The 17299-nt window shown below is 40.3% G+C and overlaps 1 protein-coding gene across 5 annotated transcripts in view; it reads right to left on the reverse strand.

Moving 5' to 3' along the window:
* The window catches only part of LSM14A (LSM14A mRNA processing body assembly factor), a 145719-nt gene that overhangs the window by 67317 nt on the left and 61103 nt on the right, over positions 1-17299 (reverse strand). For 3 of the 5 annotated variants that reach the window (XM_036345996.1, XM_036345998.1, XM_036345997.1), the window contains exons 9-10: positions 15874-16105; positions 8741-8789 (exon numbers count right to left, since the gene is read on the reverse strand). In XM_036345996.1, coding sequence (XP_036201889.1) covers positions 8766-8789; positions 15874-16105 — 256 coding nt within the window. In that variant the 3' untranslated portion in view covers positions 8741-8765. Of the gene's footprint in view, positions 1-6883; positions 8790-15873; positions 16106-17299 lie in introns of those variants that run through there. The other 2 variants (XM_036345999.1, XM_036345994.1) reach the window with 1 other exon arrangement.

Below are 17299 nucleotides of genomic sequence, written 5' to 3' on the forward strand. Positions count from 1 at the left end.
TCATCGATGTTTCTAACTCTCTATCTCTCTCCCTTCCTCTCTGTAAAAAATCAATAAAATATATTAAAAAAAAAAAAAAAAAAAAATCAATGTGCAAAAATCCACTGCCTTCCTGTATACTAACAACAAAACTTTAGAAAAAGAAATGGAAAAAACAATTCCTTTTGCAATAGCAACCAAAAGAAAAAAATACCCAGGAATAAACTTAACAAACAAAGAATGTGAAAGACCTATATAATGAAATTTACAAAGCATTATTAAAAGAGATTGAAAAAGACACCAGAAAATAGAAAAATCTCCCGTGTTCATGGATTGGAAGAATCAACATAGTTAAAATGGTCATACTACCCAGATTTTAATGCAATGGGGATTTAAAAAATGTCATTTTTTCAAAGAAATAAAATGAGAAATCATCAGATTTGTATGTAACCACAAAAGACCCTGAATAGCCAAAGGCAATCCTCAGAAAAAAGAACAAAGTTGAAGGTATCACGTTATCTGACTTCAAATTATACTACAGAGCTACAATAATTAAAACAGCATGGTATTGGCAGAGAAACAGACACACAGATCAATGGAACAGAATAGAGAACCTAGCTATAAAACCACACATATATGGACAGATAATTTTTGACAAAGGAGCACAGAAATGCACATTTGAGTAAAGATAGTCTCTTCAATAAATGGTGCTGGGAAAACTGGAAAGCCACATGCAAACGAATGAAACTGGGTTACAGTTTGTCCCCAGGTACAAAAATTATTTCAAAGTGGATCAAAGACCTAAATATAAGACCTGAAACAATAAGTTACATAGAAAAAATATAGGTATAAAACTTATGGACCTGGGTCATAGAGAACATTTTATGGACTTGCTCCCAAAGGCAAGGGAAGTAAAGGCAAAAATAAATGAATGGGTCTGTATCAAACTGAAGAGCTTCTTCTGCACAGCAAAAGAAATGGACAACAAAACAAATAGGTAGTCAACCAGATGGGAGGTGATATTTGCAAATAGTAGCTCTAACAAAGGTTTCATTTTCCAAAATATACAAAGAACTCATAAACCTCAACACCAAAGAAACAACTCAACCAAAGAGTGGGCAGAGGACCTGAAAATACACTTCTCCCAAGAAGACATACGACAGCCAATAGATATATGAAAAGATGTTCAACCTCACTGGCAATTAGGGAAATGCAAATCAAAACTACAATTAGATACCACCTTACACCTGTTAGAGTGGCCATTATCAAAACAAACAATAACAAGTGTTGGGGAGATTGTGAAAAAAAGGGAACCCTCATTCACTGCTGGTGGGAATGCAGACTGTACTATGGAAAGCAGTCTGGTGATTCCTCAAAAAATTAAGAATACGTAGAGCTACCATATGACCCAGCAATCCCACTCCTGAGTAATTACCTGAAAAATGTGAAATCATGTATTAACAAAGCTATCCGCACCCCTATGTTCATTGCAGCATTATTCACGGTGGCCAAGACATGGAAACAACCAAAGTGTCCCATGATAGAGGACTGGATAAAGAAGATGTGGTACATATACTCGATGGAATACTACTCAGCCATAAGAAAGGAAGAAACAGCACCATTTGCAACAACATGGATGGACCTTGAGAACACTATGCTAAGTGAAATAAGTCAGACAGAAAAAGCTAAGACCCATATGATTTCATTCATATGTGGGATATAAAACGGAAACTTATGAACAGAAACAGCAGAGTGGTAGCTGCCAGAGGGAAGGGGGTGGGAGAGAAGGGGGTTTTAATATGAAGTGACAAGAGAAAATTTGACTTTGGGTGGTGGGCACACAGTACAATACACAGATCTTGTAACAGAAACTCACACATGAAACCTTTATGTTCATGTTGACCAAAGTCACCTCAATCAATTTAATAAATAAAATTTAAAAGAAAAGTTATTTTTTAAAAAAAATATATTTTATTGATTTTTTACAGAGAGGAAGGGAGATAGAGAGTCAGAAACATCGATGAGAGAGAAACATCGACCAGCTGCCTCCTGCACACCCCCTACTGGGAATGTGCCCGCAACCAAGGTACATGCCCTTGACCGGAATCGAACCTGGGACTCTTCAGTCCGCAGGCCGACGCTCTATCCACTGAGCCAAACCGGTTTCGGCGAAAAGTTATTTCTTGAGCAAGCCAATTGGAAGATCCAAGTGTGGAGTGTCTAAATCCATGATTCAGATGAGGTTGATGGACAAGGTCCAGGTATATCCACAGCTTTGGATGGAAGGGGATGAAAGAAAAAGCCACAGGATCAGGATCAAGAACCAGGGTGGAAAAAGAAAAAAAAAAAAGAACCCAGGTGGGTTTGAAGAGTTAACATAGCAAGCTTGACTGCTATCATTTACCAGGTCTGCTTACAAGTTCGGCCCTTGGTTGACATCTGGAAACCTGGATTTCAGTTTTTCCACCATTTCCAGAACTTGTAAGAGTGGCTCACTGTGCCTAAACAGCACATCCTGTGTGACTCCTTTCAAAATTCCCTCTGAAAGTTTGAGCCTGGTTTCTCCCAGACTTTGCCAATTCATCTTTTCCATTTGCTAAATTTGCTTTGTATATTTTTGCTGTAAGAAATCATAACCATGAGTATGGTTACTTGGGGATTCCCAAGACAGATGTGTAAACCACACAAAAGCTGAAGTCATTTGGAAGAATAGAAGCATAGAGTAAGAGGCAAGCAGTTATCAGGTTTTTCAAGATGATGGGCAGTAATTAGGTCATTAAATGATCAAATCAGGAGAGTGAGAGGGCTATATGAGCCTCAACAGAGTAATAGAGGTTTTATCAGGAGAGGGAAGAGAGCAAAGACACCAAGCCCACATCCTGAACATAGGTTTGTAGGGCAAGAAATACTCCAATGCCATCATTGGTGAAAGCTGGTGATGGGAATATTTCCACCATTTCCTGGACTTATAAGAGTGGCTCACTGTGCCTAAATGTGGAACTGTTCTTAGAGGTCAAAGGCTAAGAACATAGAGGATTAACCCTGAATCTGCTCTAATATACACATCTGTCTACATTGGCAGTACATCAGGGTTTTCTGGTACCTTATGGTAATGAATTACTTGCTGAGCACACTGGTGTAGAGTGGTATCACAGCTGGGCACTACTATCTTTCACCATATTCTAAGTCCTCAAGAAGTGTAAACCAATGTTCCTCTCACCCACTTTAGCTTTGGCTTCTTTTGCAGAGGGAAAGACATTGCCAGCATTATTTTAATAGCCAAATATAGAAATTATCCAAATGTGGCATCATCAGAATGGTAAATTGTAGTCTACTGACACAATGGAATATTACACTGCAATGAAAATACTTCACAATCAAATGCAACAATATGTTCAACTCATAAACACAATGTTGAGCAAAGAAGCTAAGCATAGATAAAGTATATATTATATAATTCCGTTTATAGAAAGAATGAAAAACAAGCAAAAGCAATTCATCCTGTTAGAAGTCAAGGACAGTAGTAATTCTTGAAGATGCAAGGGGTTACTGAAAGGCAGCTGTGTGTGTGTGTGGGCTAATAGGGGTACTGTTAATATTCGGATTCCTAATCTGGGTGCTTGTTACATCGGTAATCATGATTATTATGCACATGATTTCGGTGTGCATATACTTTAAAACAAAAGGGATACTCAATATATGTGAAAAAAAGCAAGTACATATTTTACAACAATACATTTACCATGAATCCATTTTTGTTGAAAAGTACATGGCTGTACAGAACAATGCCAGGCAGAATATACACTCAAATAGTGTTAACAATGGTTAGCTCTTGGTAGTGGAATTGTAGATGATTTTTTCTTTTCTTTTACCTATTTTTAAAAACCGTCCTCAGTACTTCCCATATTCTTTTTACAATGTATTAATTTACAAAAACAAAACAAAACTATAACTACTTGCATTTTGTAAGCTGCAACATATAAGACTTTGGGACAAAGAAATGTTACTAAACACTGGGGAATGGAGTAAGGGATAACCATCACTCAACCAACTCATAAAAAATTTATAGAACAATTTCAGCACAAGCAAAATCCTGAATTGCAATGGTGGGATTTGCATTCTCATCAATCCTGTGTGAGATTAATACCCAAGGATTACCAGAATTAGGTGAGTACCAGGATTATAGAGGCACACAGACATCTGTTCCTGTCCTCTGTAATGGGATGACTCTAAACCATTTACAATCAGTACAATCTTGTCTGGGCCCAGGCTTCTCACACCCCCTCAAGATTAGCATTCTTCGCTCTCTTCCCCTTCCACTCCCACACTGCTCTTCAAGTCTGGAGGCAAAGGCAAGGCTTTCTGGGCCATGAGCTCTTTGCTGGCTGCTCTCAGTTTTTTCTGTGCACCTAAAGTATGAATCACTCTACGAAAGCCTTATTATTGAATTAAAATATGCTTTGGTCTCACAGAGCCGCTTTGTTTCTTTATAAACCACAACATTGGACATCAGTGCATTTTAAAGCGTTTCCTTAAAACCAACATTCATTATAAACTGGAATCAGATTCAGGTTTATTTTGGTATGTTTATGAGCTAAACCTGAGAACATTATATCAGTCAGCCAAGTTAATTAAATATGAAGACAGCTGGAATTTAAAGGACACACATACCACTGGCTTCAGCTATGCACCATCAACTGAGAACAGAAACCACATTAGAATCATAGTTTCACCACGTGCTCTCATAGCTAGATTTATAAATGTCCCCAAACCAGAAGCTTGCTTTTAACAGTGGTTCTGAAAAACAGGATATGAACTTTGCATCACCCCTCCTCAGAAGGCTGGGATTATAAGAGTAGGGACTGGGATCTGTACCTCTAGCTTCCTAGTGCACACACTGGCTGGCTGGCTGGCTGTCGCTGGCCTCTGCTGCTTAAAGCTACATTTTCCCTTGCTTCCCTCACTCGATCAACTCCTACTCATGGGATACCTCTTTTAAGAAGTTGTCCCTGTATCTCCATCTTGCAAGAAGCTAAGGCAGCCTGCTCTGAGCAAATCCCCATTTAGCATCCTCATATTCAGGGACTAATGGTGCTATTTTACTTCCCTAAACTTGAGTCCAATTGTATTAATACTTGTCATCCTTTAAAAACACACTCAAAACAGGTAAACTAAGCAAACTGAAGAGATCACTAAGCTCCTTTAAGAGATCACTCATGATTGTGACACTCTCCCCACTCAGTTTAAAACAGCTTACAGTTTCTAAACCAGCGGTTCTCAACCTGTGGGTCGAGACCCCTTTGGCGGTCGAACGACCCTTTCACAGGGGTCGCCTAAAACCATCCTGCATATCAGATATTTACATTACGATTCACAACAGTAGCAACATTACAGTTATGAAGTAGCAACGAAAATAATTTTATGGTTGGGTCACAACATGAGGAACTGTATTTAAAGGGCCAGAAGGTTGAGAACCACTGCTAAACTAAGAGGGCAGGGGTACCTTGCAACACTGAATTCAGACATGATTACATCTATTAGCACTGGTGCTTACAGAAGCTTCTTTCAGGCAGATAACCCAGAAACAGGGACAACAGCCATGTAAATCTGAGACACAACACACATTCATTTCCTGTATGCTAGGAACAAAATACTCAAGTCTTGATACTCAAAGTAGCCTAACCTTGGAGGAAAGATTCTGTCCTGCAGAAATGTCCATACGCCCCCCCCCCCCGCCCCGCCCCAACACACACACACACACACACACACACACACACACACTTGGTCCTTTCCCTCTCTCATGCCCTAGTCACAACCTGGATACACCAGATTTGGAAGGATGGGGAAATGAAAAAATAATCTTACTGAGAAAACTTCACCAAAGCCCTTAAAGGAGGGGGCTAGATTAAATGAGCCAGCTGTGATGTTTTAAAACTCTTTTTTTAAGCCTGGCTGATTAAAACTACCTATGGAACAAAGACTGATTCCTAGGCTCCACTATAAAACTTCAGAACGAGAGTCTCCAGGTGTGGAACATGGAAATTTGGACTTTAAGAGTGCTTCTCAGGAGATTCTGATAAGAGATTTGTGAACCACCAGAGAGGGAACTGGATAGAGTGGTAACTCCTACCGTGACAATGGGTTCCCTAAATGCTGACACTGCTACTGGGAGTAAAGTCCCTTTATACTTGTCCTTTCATGTCCCATGTATAAAGTTAGTTTTGGGGGCAGGGAGGAACTGAATTCCCCACTCATTGTCTTCCCACGTGGAGGGAGTTCAGCTAGTATTTCTCAAAGTGGAAGGGCCACTGCTGTATTTTGGGCTGGATAAATGATTATGTGGCACTGTCCAGCATAGTGTAGGACATTTACCATCCCTGACCCTGACTCTTAAATGCCAATTGTTCCTAGTCATTGGGACAGCCCCAAACACATTTCTTCACTTTCCTAATTACTCCTAGGATGTCAGTTCAGACTCTGATTAAGAGCCATTGAGCTGGATTAACATTCCTGACCTACCTTTCTACCCCTTACATTAAGTTCCAATTTTGGAGGGGAAAAAGGTCTATCCAATAAGTGAATTTAGGAGGAGCCAGCCCTTCCCTCTCTCCTCATTTGCACCTGCCTGGCCAGAGGTCACATTCTAGCCTGAGGTTTTCCACTTGGCTGTCTCCTCATGTCGCAGATTTGAACTTAGGTGTGGTCTCCACTCTAGAGGGGGCGAAGGGGGCTTGTTCCTTTACCTAAACATCTACAACAATAAATAAATCTTAGAGAGAAAATAATTTAGTTCTTTTAGGGAATATAAACATGACCATAATTCCGTTCTGACATTTTAAAGATGCCTTTATCTTTCTATTGTAAGAAAACATTACTGTTTAAAGAGAAAGAACTTTGACGAACATTTTTTATTGAAGAGTTTTATTCTGTCTTAGAATAAAATCCTTGCTTTAATATTGTAAGGTGCACTGCAGGTATGCCATGCTGCCAGTTATTGGGGCACCAAATGCCCTAGTCAGTGACCCAGAGGGCTTGGAAATGCATGAATTCATATTTTTAGAGCATGGAGAACTGGTATTTACAGTTTTTCTTCTCGAAATAGGCCCAGGACATCTCAAACAGTCTATAAGTATTGCCATAGCACTTGCTTTGATGTTAAGAATGCCTCAGAAATGTGTTCAATATCATGATTTATGGGTCCTCCAAAAGGTTTTGTTGTTAACATGCAAACAAACAGTATTAAACAATATTATCTAAATTATGGCTGTCAAGTACTGAAACTCAATGAAACCAAATTACAAAACATCTTCTTGTAGAGCTATACAAAAGATATAAAATTAAAAATATCAACCATCTTTAAATATTCTAATTCTACTGTGCAGTTTTCCACATCTTTATCACTACTGAATAGCTTAAGGAGAAAGTTAACAAAATCAAGAGAGATAAGAATATTTAAATCTTTGGATCCCTTTATTCCATGGCCTTCATAAAACACAAAGGTGGCCAGATTCCCCCCACCCCCCCCAGTATAGCTTAAAATATCAAAAAGATTTACTAGTAATTTATAGTTAGCAATGAACTCTATATTGAGTTATTTGTGAATCACAGGCCCAAGAACCAGTGTTACGATATCTGATAAGTTGCCAAAATAATTTCTAACACTCTGAATCCTCTTGAAATATAATGGAATGAGTCAACTTATCACGACAAAATTCCAGGCATTATCAGGAAGAACAGGTAGGTTAATTGATGCCTAGTTTTACTGTCTTAAAAAAAGGGGAGGACTTACTTATTTGAAAATACAGCTAAGTACATGGTTATCTATGATTATTTACATTCATATACTGAAAATATCTATTATTTGGACAAATCCTGTGATATGCCATTTACTATAAAATGAAATTCTTACAATGAGCATGAGTAATTTATCCTTAATAAAAGAATGTATCAAATCTTCATTTGTGTTCTAAACATTAAAACAGAAAATCAAAACCAAAAATCTTAAGCCTGGAAAGCTATGGAAAAAAAAAAAGACCCACCCATAGCTCTGTTCCTCAGCACAACTTCTGCAAGGACACAGTATGTTTGCTGACTTTAAAATGTTTATTCTTTAAAAAATTAGTTGCTTTTTATACAGCTATACAAAGTTCTTAATGTTTCTTTGGCAATGGAATATAATGGAATTTTATAACTATATAAAAAAGTTACCTTTGCCTAAGAAACAGTATTTACTGTGTGTACATAGGTGACTGACAAAATTCTCTACCATCCAGCACCCCAATTAACTGATGAAATAAGCTACCTCAAAAGGGATATTACAGGATTTCCAAAAAGAAAGGGAAAAAGATACAGACACAGACACACACACGCACAAACACACCCTTCTGTGGCTTGAAACACAGTATCACGGCCCTAACTGCAGGTAACTTGCAATAATTGCCAAATACAATTTAGTGATAAGAAAAATCCTTTCAGTGATGAAAAAATACTTGTAAGTCCCATTGAAGTACTGCTTTAGTTTACACATAAGAAATTACTTAACCTTCTGCTATTTCAAATATATTTAATGCTCATTTTTAAAGATGAGCTGCCCCTTCCCCCCCAATATAACTGCATCATATCTTTGAAATTAAGCAGAAAAATAAACAAACCAACAAACAAAAAAACCCAGTGCTGGTGACAAATATACAGCGAATTCACTTCTTCATTCTTGGTAAAGGCTGAAACCAATTCTTAGGACCTTGAAGAGCTAGATATTCACCTATTTCCAAAGACTTGTTTGTAGACTATGCAGCAACTTTGTTGTCTTTCTAAAAAAGGAAAAAAAAAATTAGCTCTTTCAAATTATTGGTTAATTAATAATCATTTATTTCTAATATGCTTAAATATACTTTCCATTATCTTTAAATATATCCTCCCTTTACTCTCACATATAAATCTGTACCACTGATTTCCAGAAAATACTTTTTACTTCCATATCCCAGCAGGAGCTCATTATTTGTTAACTACATTTTCTAGTCAGTAGTAGAGTTTATTTATTTAAAAAAATGTTGTTTTTATTGATTTTAGAGAGAGATGAAAGAAGAGGGAGAGACAAGATAGAAACATTGATTGTCTGCCTCCTGAACTACCGCTACTGGAGACTGATCCCACAACCTGGACATGTGCCCTGACTGGGAATTGAACCGGTGAACTCTTTTTTTTTAAAAAAAAAATTTTATTGATTTTTTACAGAGAGGAAGGGAGAGGGAGAGGGATAGAGAGCTAGAAACATCAATGAGAGAGAAATATCAATTAGCTGCCTCCTGCACACTCCCTACTGGGTTATGTGCCCGCAAACAAGGTACATGCACTTGACCGGAATCGAACCTGGGACCCTTGAGTCTGCAGGCCGACGCACTATCCACTGAGCCAAACCGGTCAGGGCGTGAACTGGTAATCTCTTGGTGTTGAGCCACACCAGCCAGGCTCTAGTTAAAGTAGTGGTGTTGTAGGCTAGTCCCAGCAAGAAGCCACCCCCCCCCCCCCCAAGATACAGGTATACCCCGCTATCTTTGATTGCTATCCTAATTACCTTTAAAAATAATGATAGGACTTAAACCTTCAATATACTACTACTAGTCAAATTCATCAAGTACAACCAACGATGTACTTTGGAAAAAGATTAATAAAATCTCTAAGTCTTTGATGTCTTTACTAAGTAATAGAATATCCAGATAGTAAAATAACATTTCTTTCCAAAGCGTCATTCCCTTAGTAGAAAGCAAATGATTTAGAAATTCATTTTAAAAGATAACTTTTAAATTTGAAATAAGTTTCTGAAAATCTGAGAATTGACTGGGAAGTTTAAATAAGCAACTAGGGAAAAAACAGTAAACACCTCAAGGGGCCTCTAACTTTCCAGTGAGAGTAATCTTAAACTAAAGTCTTGTACACACACAGTATCAGAGCCAGGGGCTTCCATTTTCCTCAGAACTAGTTGCTACTATGTATCTGGCTTATACTGCTGATTGTCATCCTGTTAGAAATATACATTCCCTATGTTAAAGACTAACTTTATCTGTGCATACAACACCAAAGCATTTGTACAATGTTGTTAAAGTAGATTACACATGGCATGGTATAAGTTGGTGCAGAAAGAACTACGAGGAAGATGATCCTGCCACCCCCACCATAGCCAACCTTTACATGTTCCGATTTTTAAAAAATCTTTCAGAAAGCTATCTGATTAATCCAGACCTGTAAGAGCCCAAAAGCTGTGGTTTTCTGAAAGGAAAAATAAGCAAGAAAGAGGAGAGATGGAAAGAGGGAAAGACAGAGATGGAAAGAGGGACAGAGAGGAAAAAGTGTGAAAGGGAGAGAGAACCATACTGAGTCATTTGGGATACCCCATTATCTCTGGATGCTCCCTGAAGAAACACATACTCAAATGGGAGGCAATCTGTCTCATCCATCCTGGTGGCTTAATGTCCTAGCAGCAGCATATAAACCAGGAGCTGGCTGTCCTCTTATTATCCCTGGCCTAACTCCCTCCCCTCAGCGCCAACCTCCCCCCCCCCCCCCCCCCGCAAAAAAGGGGAAGAAAGCGCCATAGGACCAAACTCAACACAAGTTTATGTTTCTAACATTATCCTTAAGGAAAATTGGGCTAGAAGTCAAAGAGAGGGAGTTTTGGCTTTATATATTAGTTTGTACCTAGATCTGGTCAATGAATGAATGAGGTCAGAGTCTGAATCAAAAACAATGTGACTATGAGTGAACTTGCTTAAACCAGATAAGTTAAAGGGTAATAAGAAATGGGGCTGGGTATGTCAAATGGGACCCTCAGTAAGAGGAGGCAGTGCAATGTCACATTAGAACTTTTTAACCACCAAGGCAATGCCTCAGGGTCCAGTGAATCTGTCACTTCTTGAAACACTCAAGCAGTTTTTGTCAGAAACACACTAATGCAGATAAAGACTCATGTAGACAACTTCTACAATGCATTCTAATACTGCAATATACAGGGTGGGGCAAAAGTAGGTTTATAGTTGTTCATATGGAAAATAATCCTATCTAATAATAGACAAACATGGTACTTAACCGTACCTCCGACATGCTTCCCATTGGCTAATCAGGGTGATATGCAAACTATCTGCCAACCAAGATGGTGGCCGGCAGCCAGGCAGCTGAAGCAAACAGGAGGCTTGCTTGCTCCAGTGATGGAGGAAGCCAAGGTTCCCCGCCTGCCGCTGCCGGCCTCTGAGCTGCACTCTAAGCAACTATGTTGCAATTATAGAAGCTAAACAAAGCCCAGATACCTGCTTTCAGCAGCCGAGGTCTCAGAGCTGGAGCCGAGCCTCAGAGCTAAAGCCGGCTCTCAGTTCCAGTGACAGCCACAGAAGGTAAATAAATCCCAGAATAAAAAAGAAAAAGAAAAAAAGGAGAGGTTGGGAGCTTCAGTCGCCCGCCAGCCTGAAAACGGCCCTCAACTCCTCACCCAGACTGGCCAGGCACCCCAGGGGGGACCCCACCCTGAAGGGGGTGTGACCAGCTGCAAACAGCCATCATCCCCTCATCCAGGCTGGCTAGGTACCCAAGCGGGACCCCACCCTGATCCGGGACACCCTTCAGGGCAAACCAGCCGGCCCCCACCCATGCACCAGGCCTCTATCCTATATAGTAAAAGGGTAATATGCCTCCCACCACCGGGATCAGCGGAGCCGCGAGGCCTCCCGGCCTGGGATCAGTGGAGCCTCCCAGCACCGGGATCAGCTGAGCAGTGAGGCTTCCTGACCCCTGGAGCAGTGTGACAGGGGGCAGCGCCCAAACCCCGATTGCCCTGTGGCTGTGTGTGACAGGGGGCAGGGCCACAACCTCTCTAGCCGCCCTGCTCTGTTCATGACAGGGGAAGGTGCCCCAACCCCCGGATCGGCCCTGCTCTGTGCCTGATAGGGGGGAGCTCCCCAAACCCCTGATTGGCCCTGCTCTGTGTGACAGGGTGCGGAGCCCCAACCCCCCCACGGGCCCTGCTCTGTGTGTGATGGGGTGGAACCGCAACAACCTCCCCATTGACCCTGCCCTGAGTGTGACAGGGGGTGGCGCCCCAACCTCCTGATCCGCCCTGCTCTGTGTGTGACAGGGGGCGGTGCCCCACTCCCGTATCGGCCCTACTCTGTGCATGACGGGGGGGAGCTCCCCAACCCCCTGATTGGCCCTGCTCTGTGCGTGACAGGGGGTGGCGCCGCAACCTCCCCATTGATCCTGCCTTGAGTGTGACAGGGGGCGGTGCCCCAACTCCCCAATCAGCCCTGCTCTGAGCCCGACCAGGGGCTGCACCTAGGGATTGGGCCTGCCCTCTGCCACCCGGGAGCGGGCCTAAGCCAGCAGGTCGTTATCTCCGGAGAGGGTCCCAGACTGTGAGAGGGCACAAGTGGGGCTGAGGGACACCCTACCCCCTGCCAGTGCACAAATTTTTGTGCACCGGGCCTCTATTACAATTAATAATAATACAAGAATCAAGGCTATGTTTTGCGTATGTACGTACAACTGTAAACCTACTTCTGCTCCACCCTGTCTATGAAAGGGTTTTAACTAAAGGATCAAAATGCCTGAATAGTGAGACAGTTAAGAAAATATTTGCATTAATAAGTGCATATATCATGCACACAGTGATTATTCAGTTTAGATAAAGTAAAATAACAGTCCAGTCTTTACACAGACAACAAGACAGCTATGTTTTCAAATATCTAAAAAATTATGTAGAGTAAATATACTCTGTGTATTTACAAAGGACAGAGTTAAACTAATCATTTGAAGATATAGGAAAAAGATTTTCACTCAAATTGTATGTATACTAATATCTGTGAAATCCAAATAACTAGATATCCCTGGGGTGGGATAATGGTCTCAGGAAAAGTAAGGTCCCAGCTACCAAAGAGGTTTGGCTAGGTAGGTCAGACCTCTCAGACGCTTTCCAACTGAGACTTTAATGATCTGTAAAGGTGTATCTGAGATAAGACTGTGCAACTCTTTCCACAAATGTCAAAACTGAGTGACTAAAAGGTTTAATGACTCAATTGAGATCATACTAGCAATAAAATTCTCACTGGGACCACAGTCTAATTTAAATGCACTTTTTCTCAAACCAAGCTGACTCAATATAGTCTTCAACAAGGAGTTGTCCTAAGTTCTTCAACAGGTAGCTGATATGCCTAAAGTGAGGTAAAGAAAGACTGAAGGTCTGAAGACCAATCAGTAGGTTATTATGGTAGTTGGCAGGGACATGTCAAAGGAATGAATGTGGTGATTTGAAAATGGGCCATGATCATGAATACCTCCACGCTCCTGGGGACAAAAGAATGGCAGGTTTGGCCAGTTAAGCTCAGTGGTTAGAGCGTTGGCCTGAGGATCGAAGGGTCATGGGTTTAATTCCGGTCAAGGGCACATACATTGGTTGCAGGCTCGAACCACGACCCTGGCAGGAGCACGTGCAGGAGGCAACTAATTGCTGTGCCTCTCGCATCGATGTTTCTCTCTCTGTCGCTCCCTATCCCTTCCACTCTCTCTAAAGATCAATGGGAAAAAATCCTCAGGTGAGGATTAATGAAAAAGAAAAAAAAGAAAGAAAGAAAGAAAGAAAGAAGGAAAGGAAGGAAGGGAGGGAGGGAATGGTATATTATTAGCCAATCAAACACTAGGAAGAGGCAAAGCTGAAATAATGGGAAGGCAAGAGGATGATGAGGTCTTTCTGAGGAAGGTTAAGTTTAAGTTGATCACAGGCACAAAGCAGGTGAAGGTAGAGCAATGCAGATGGAAGCATATGAGGTCCAAACTGAAAAACTGATGAGAAACTTTGCTCCGACAAGCTGGAAAAGGGAAGGGGAAAGGGAAAGTCAGAGAAGGAAGAGGGAAGGGGGGCAGAGTGGGAGAAAGAGCGCACTTGGGCATGCTTTAGCATATGCAAGAGTGCAAACAGAAGCATGAATGCTTTCAAGTAGCAGCAAACCGAATGTTCCAGGCAGAAGGAATGGATTAAAAAAGGTCCTGAGATAGGATTAAGCTTGTCCCTAAACAAGAGCAAGAAAGCCCACATATCTGTGTCAGGGTGAATGGAGAGAAGCAGAGTCCCACTGGCAAAAAGAACTAGAGGTAGTTCTAGACTTCTAACCTGGAGAAGATCATGAAGCATCTTATAGGCTGTGTTGAGAAACATGTGTTGCTTTATTTAAAAAAAAACCTTGTGTATAAAAAACAAACAAATAAGAATAAAAGACTCTGCCCAGCCAGTGTGGCTCAGAGGTTGAGAATCGACCTATGAATCAAGAGGTCACAGTTCAATTCCCTGTCAGGGCACATGTTTGCGTTTCGGGCTTGGTCCCTCCGTAGGGCACGTGCAGGAGGCAGCTGATCAATGATTCTCTCTCATCATTGATGTTTCTAACTCTCTCTCCCTCTCCCTTCCTCTCTGAAATCAGTAAATGTATTAAAAAAAAAAGAAAAAAAACACTTCAAGTTGGGTGTCGAGTATTGCAGAGGAATTAAGAGCAAATATTTGTGAAAAGGCTACTGAATTCTGTAAGCAAAATGTTACGGGCAAGAGCAGTAAGTTTCTAAGATATAGTTTTCTAGCTGGAATGGCAATTTTGCGTCAGATGTGCTGCAGCTCCATTAGGCCACCATGGCTGAATAGCCAGAGCTAATGATGAGGCTAATTTTCAGCAGTCTTGGCTTTGATGAGACAATATCAAAGGCATCAAAATTAATAGACCAGCCCTGGCTGGCTAGCTCAGTTAGTTAGAGCGTTGTCCCCATATGCCAAGGTTGCGGGTTCGATCTACGGTGAGGGTTCATACAAGAATCAACCAATGCATGCATAAGTAAAAGGTACAACAAACTGATGTCTCTCTCTCAAATAAATCAATACAAAATAAATAAAAAATTAACAGATCAGATCCCAAAGCCACTAACACAGAACCTTCAGAAGGATCTCAACAACGGTCAGTTACAATGGGATTTTGATCCTTTCTGTTTATATACCTTCCTCTCTGCTATCCCTAAAAATCAATAAACTAGGATAGTGACAGACTCCTTTAAATAATAGTACATATAAACATACTATAGAGATCTATACAATTTTCTAGGAGCAGTTCCTGTATGTCATGTCAATATCATGAGATTTTCAAGACCATGGCAAAATAAGAAAACCAAGGAATATGCGGTTGCGTTTTTCACAAAACTAAATTAAGAGCACTGACTCAGGAACAAATTTACTAGGTTCAAGACCCAGCATCATCCCTTACTAGCTGACTTCAGACAAGTTATTTAATATCTTTATACCTATTTTTTTATTTGTAAATTGTGGATTAAAAAGATAATCTACACCACAGAGTTGCTGTGAGGTTTAAGTGAGTTTGATATATACATGCAAAACACTATATAAATGTTAGCTGTTATTAAACATACTTCCATTGTGAAGTATGTCCTTCCTAGACTCTTTTAGTGTTAAAGCATACTTTGTTATCTCAAATAAAGATGGTATGCTATAATACTTTTGTGGATAATGCCTTAAGTGATCTTCTGTGCTTCCAACAAAATATAATCTTAAAAGAATAAAAAAAAAAAAGAAAAAAAAGAAGAAATAATCCTAAGTCAGTCTCTAATAGCTTTTTTGGGGAAATTTTACCAATCTGTAAAATCTAAAACTATAGTTCTATAATAAAAAGACAAAAAAGACTTATTAGCCAAGTTACTACTCATTAAAATTATATAAATATCCTAATCAGGTAAAAATGAAAGTTATACAAATGCCCTAAAAATATTCACCCAAAATAGGATAAAAGTAAGAACATTTTGAGTTTCATTAAAATGCATGATGCTTGGCATGCAGTTTTATGAAAAACATATAATACTTACTCTATATTCAAAATCTGCAAATTCCCTGCCCCCACGACCTCCTCTGAATCCACCACGAAATCCTCGAGGGGTGGTGAACGTACCACCTCTACCACCACCACGCCCTCGGCCACCACGGAAACCAAGACCTCCTCTGCCTCTGTATCCCCCACGGCCACGGTTTGGTCGAAGTGGGATTCCAAATGTTTCAGCATTTAATCTTCTTTCTTCAGCCCAGGTTGGTCTCCGTTCTCTATTTTAAGCACAAATAATCTTTAGTGTATATCAGGTTTTAAAGAACATTTTTCAAGCAAAACTATGTAACACTAATTCCCAAATTAAGGCAAAGCAATTCCTAAAGATCAAGTAAGAATAAGCATCTTATTATAAAAGCCATCACAAACTGTTCTTGTTCCTTTAATATTCTGTTAAATTTCATGTGAAAATATAACTGGTATTAGATTCTTGCAAATACAGTTAATAAAATAAACATGGTAACAGCACCAATATAATGGGACTTCAGATATAGTGGGATTGGCAATTAACTCCAACCCCCACTCAGCCCCAGTGGAAGAGAAAGTAAAGCCGGAAAAGGAAACCCTGTCTCAGGAAAGTGGGAGCAGGAGGGTAGGTCCCTGAGTTCCCAGTATGATCCTGGACCTGATGCCTGAGGCAAGTGTCTGAATTGCTGCTGTTGCTGCTTCTATTCTAGAGCCCAAACACGGCTGAATCATCCCTATTCCTGTTTAAACAATGGCCACCAGGTGGCACTAAACCACAGCCTGGAGGACAATTTGGATTGATCAGCAGAATCCTTGGAACTCTTTTAGCTTGTTATGCTAGGTCCTTTAACCTGACAATTTTCTGGATCGACATTTACTTAAATGTGGCAGAGTTTTACTATATCCTCAAACTTCAAAGTAACATTAGTACTTTGGTCCTGCTTTATTTGAACTATACTGTAAAGGGTAAAGTAAAAGGTCTTACTTAGATGAAAGCTTCTGTTTTTGTTGTTGTTTCCTTTTTATTGATGAAAGCTTCTGTTTTAATTACTAATTTTAATTTTTGTGCACTTACTTTCTTTTAGGAAAATAAAACATCAAAAATTTGCTGTTGCCGAAACTGGTTTGGCTCAGTGGATAGAGCGTCGGCCTGCGGACTGAAAGGTCCCAGGTTCGATTCCGGTCAAGGGCATGTACCTGGGTTGCAGGCGTATCCCCAGTGGGAGATGTGCAGGAGGCAGCTGATCGATGTTTCTCTCTCATCGATGTTTCTAACTCTCTATCTCTCTCCCTTCCTCTGTAAAAAATCAATAAAATATATTTAAAAAAAAAATTTGCTGTCATTAGATATTTTTGTTTTATTTTTTTGATCCTCCTCCCCTGAGGATATATTTTTTCCATAGCTTTTCAGAGAGAGTGGAAAGGAGAGAGAAGTAGGGAAAGAG

The sequence above is a fragment of the Myotis myotis genome, unplaced genomic scaffold, assembly GCF_014108235.1.
Source record: "Myotis myotis isolate mMyoMyo1 unplaced genomic scaffold, mMyoMyo1.p scaffold_m19_p_19, whole genome shotgun sequence".
NCBI lineage: Eukaryota > Metazoa > Chordata > Mammalia > Chiroptera > Vespertilionidae > Myotis > Myotis myotis.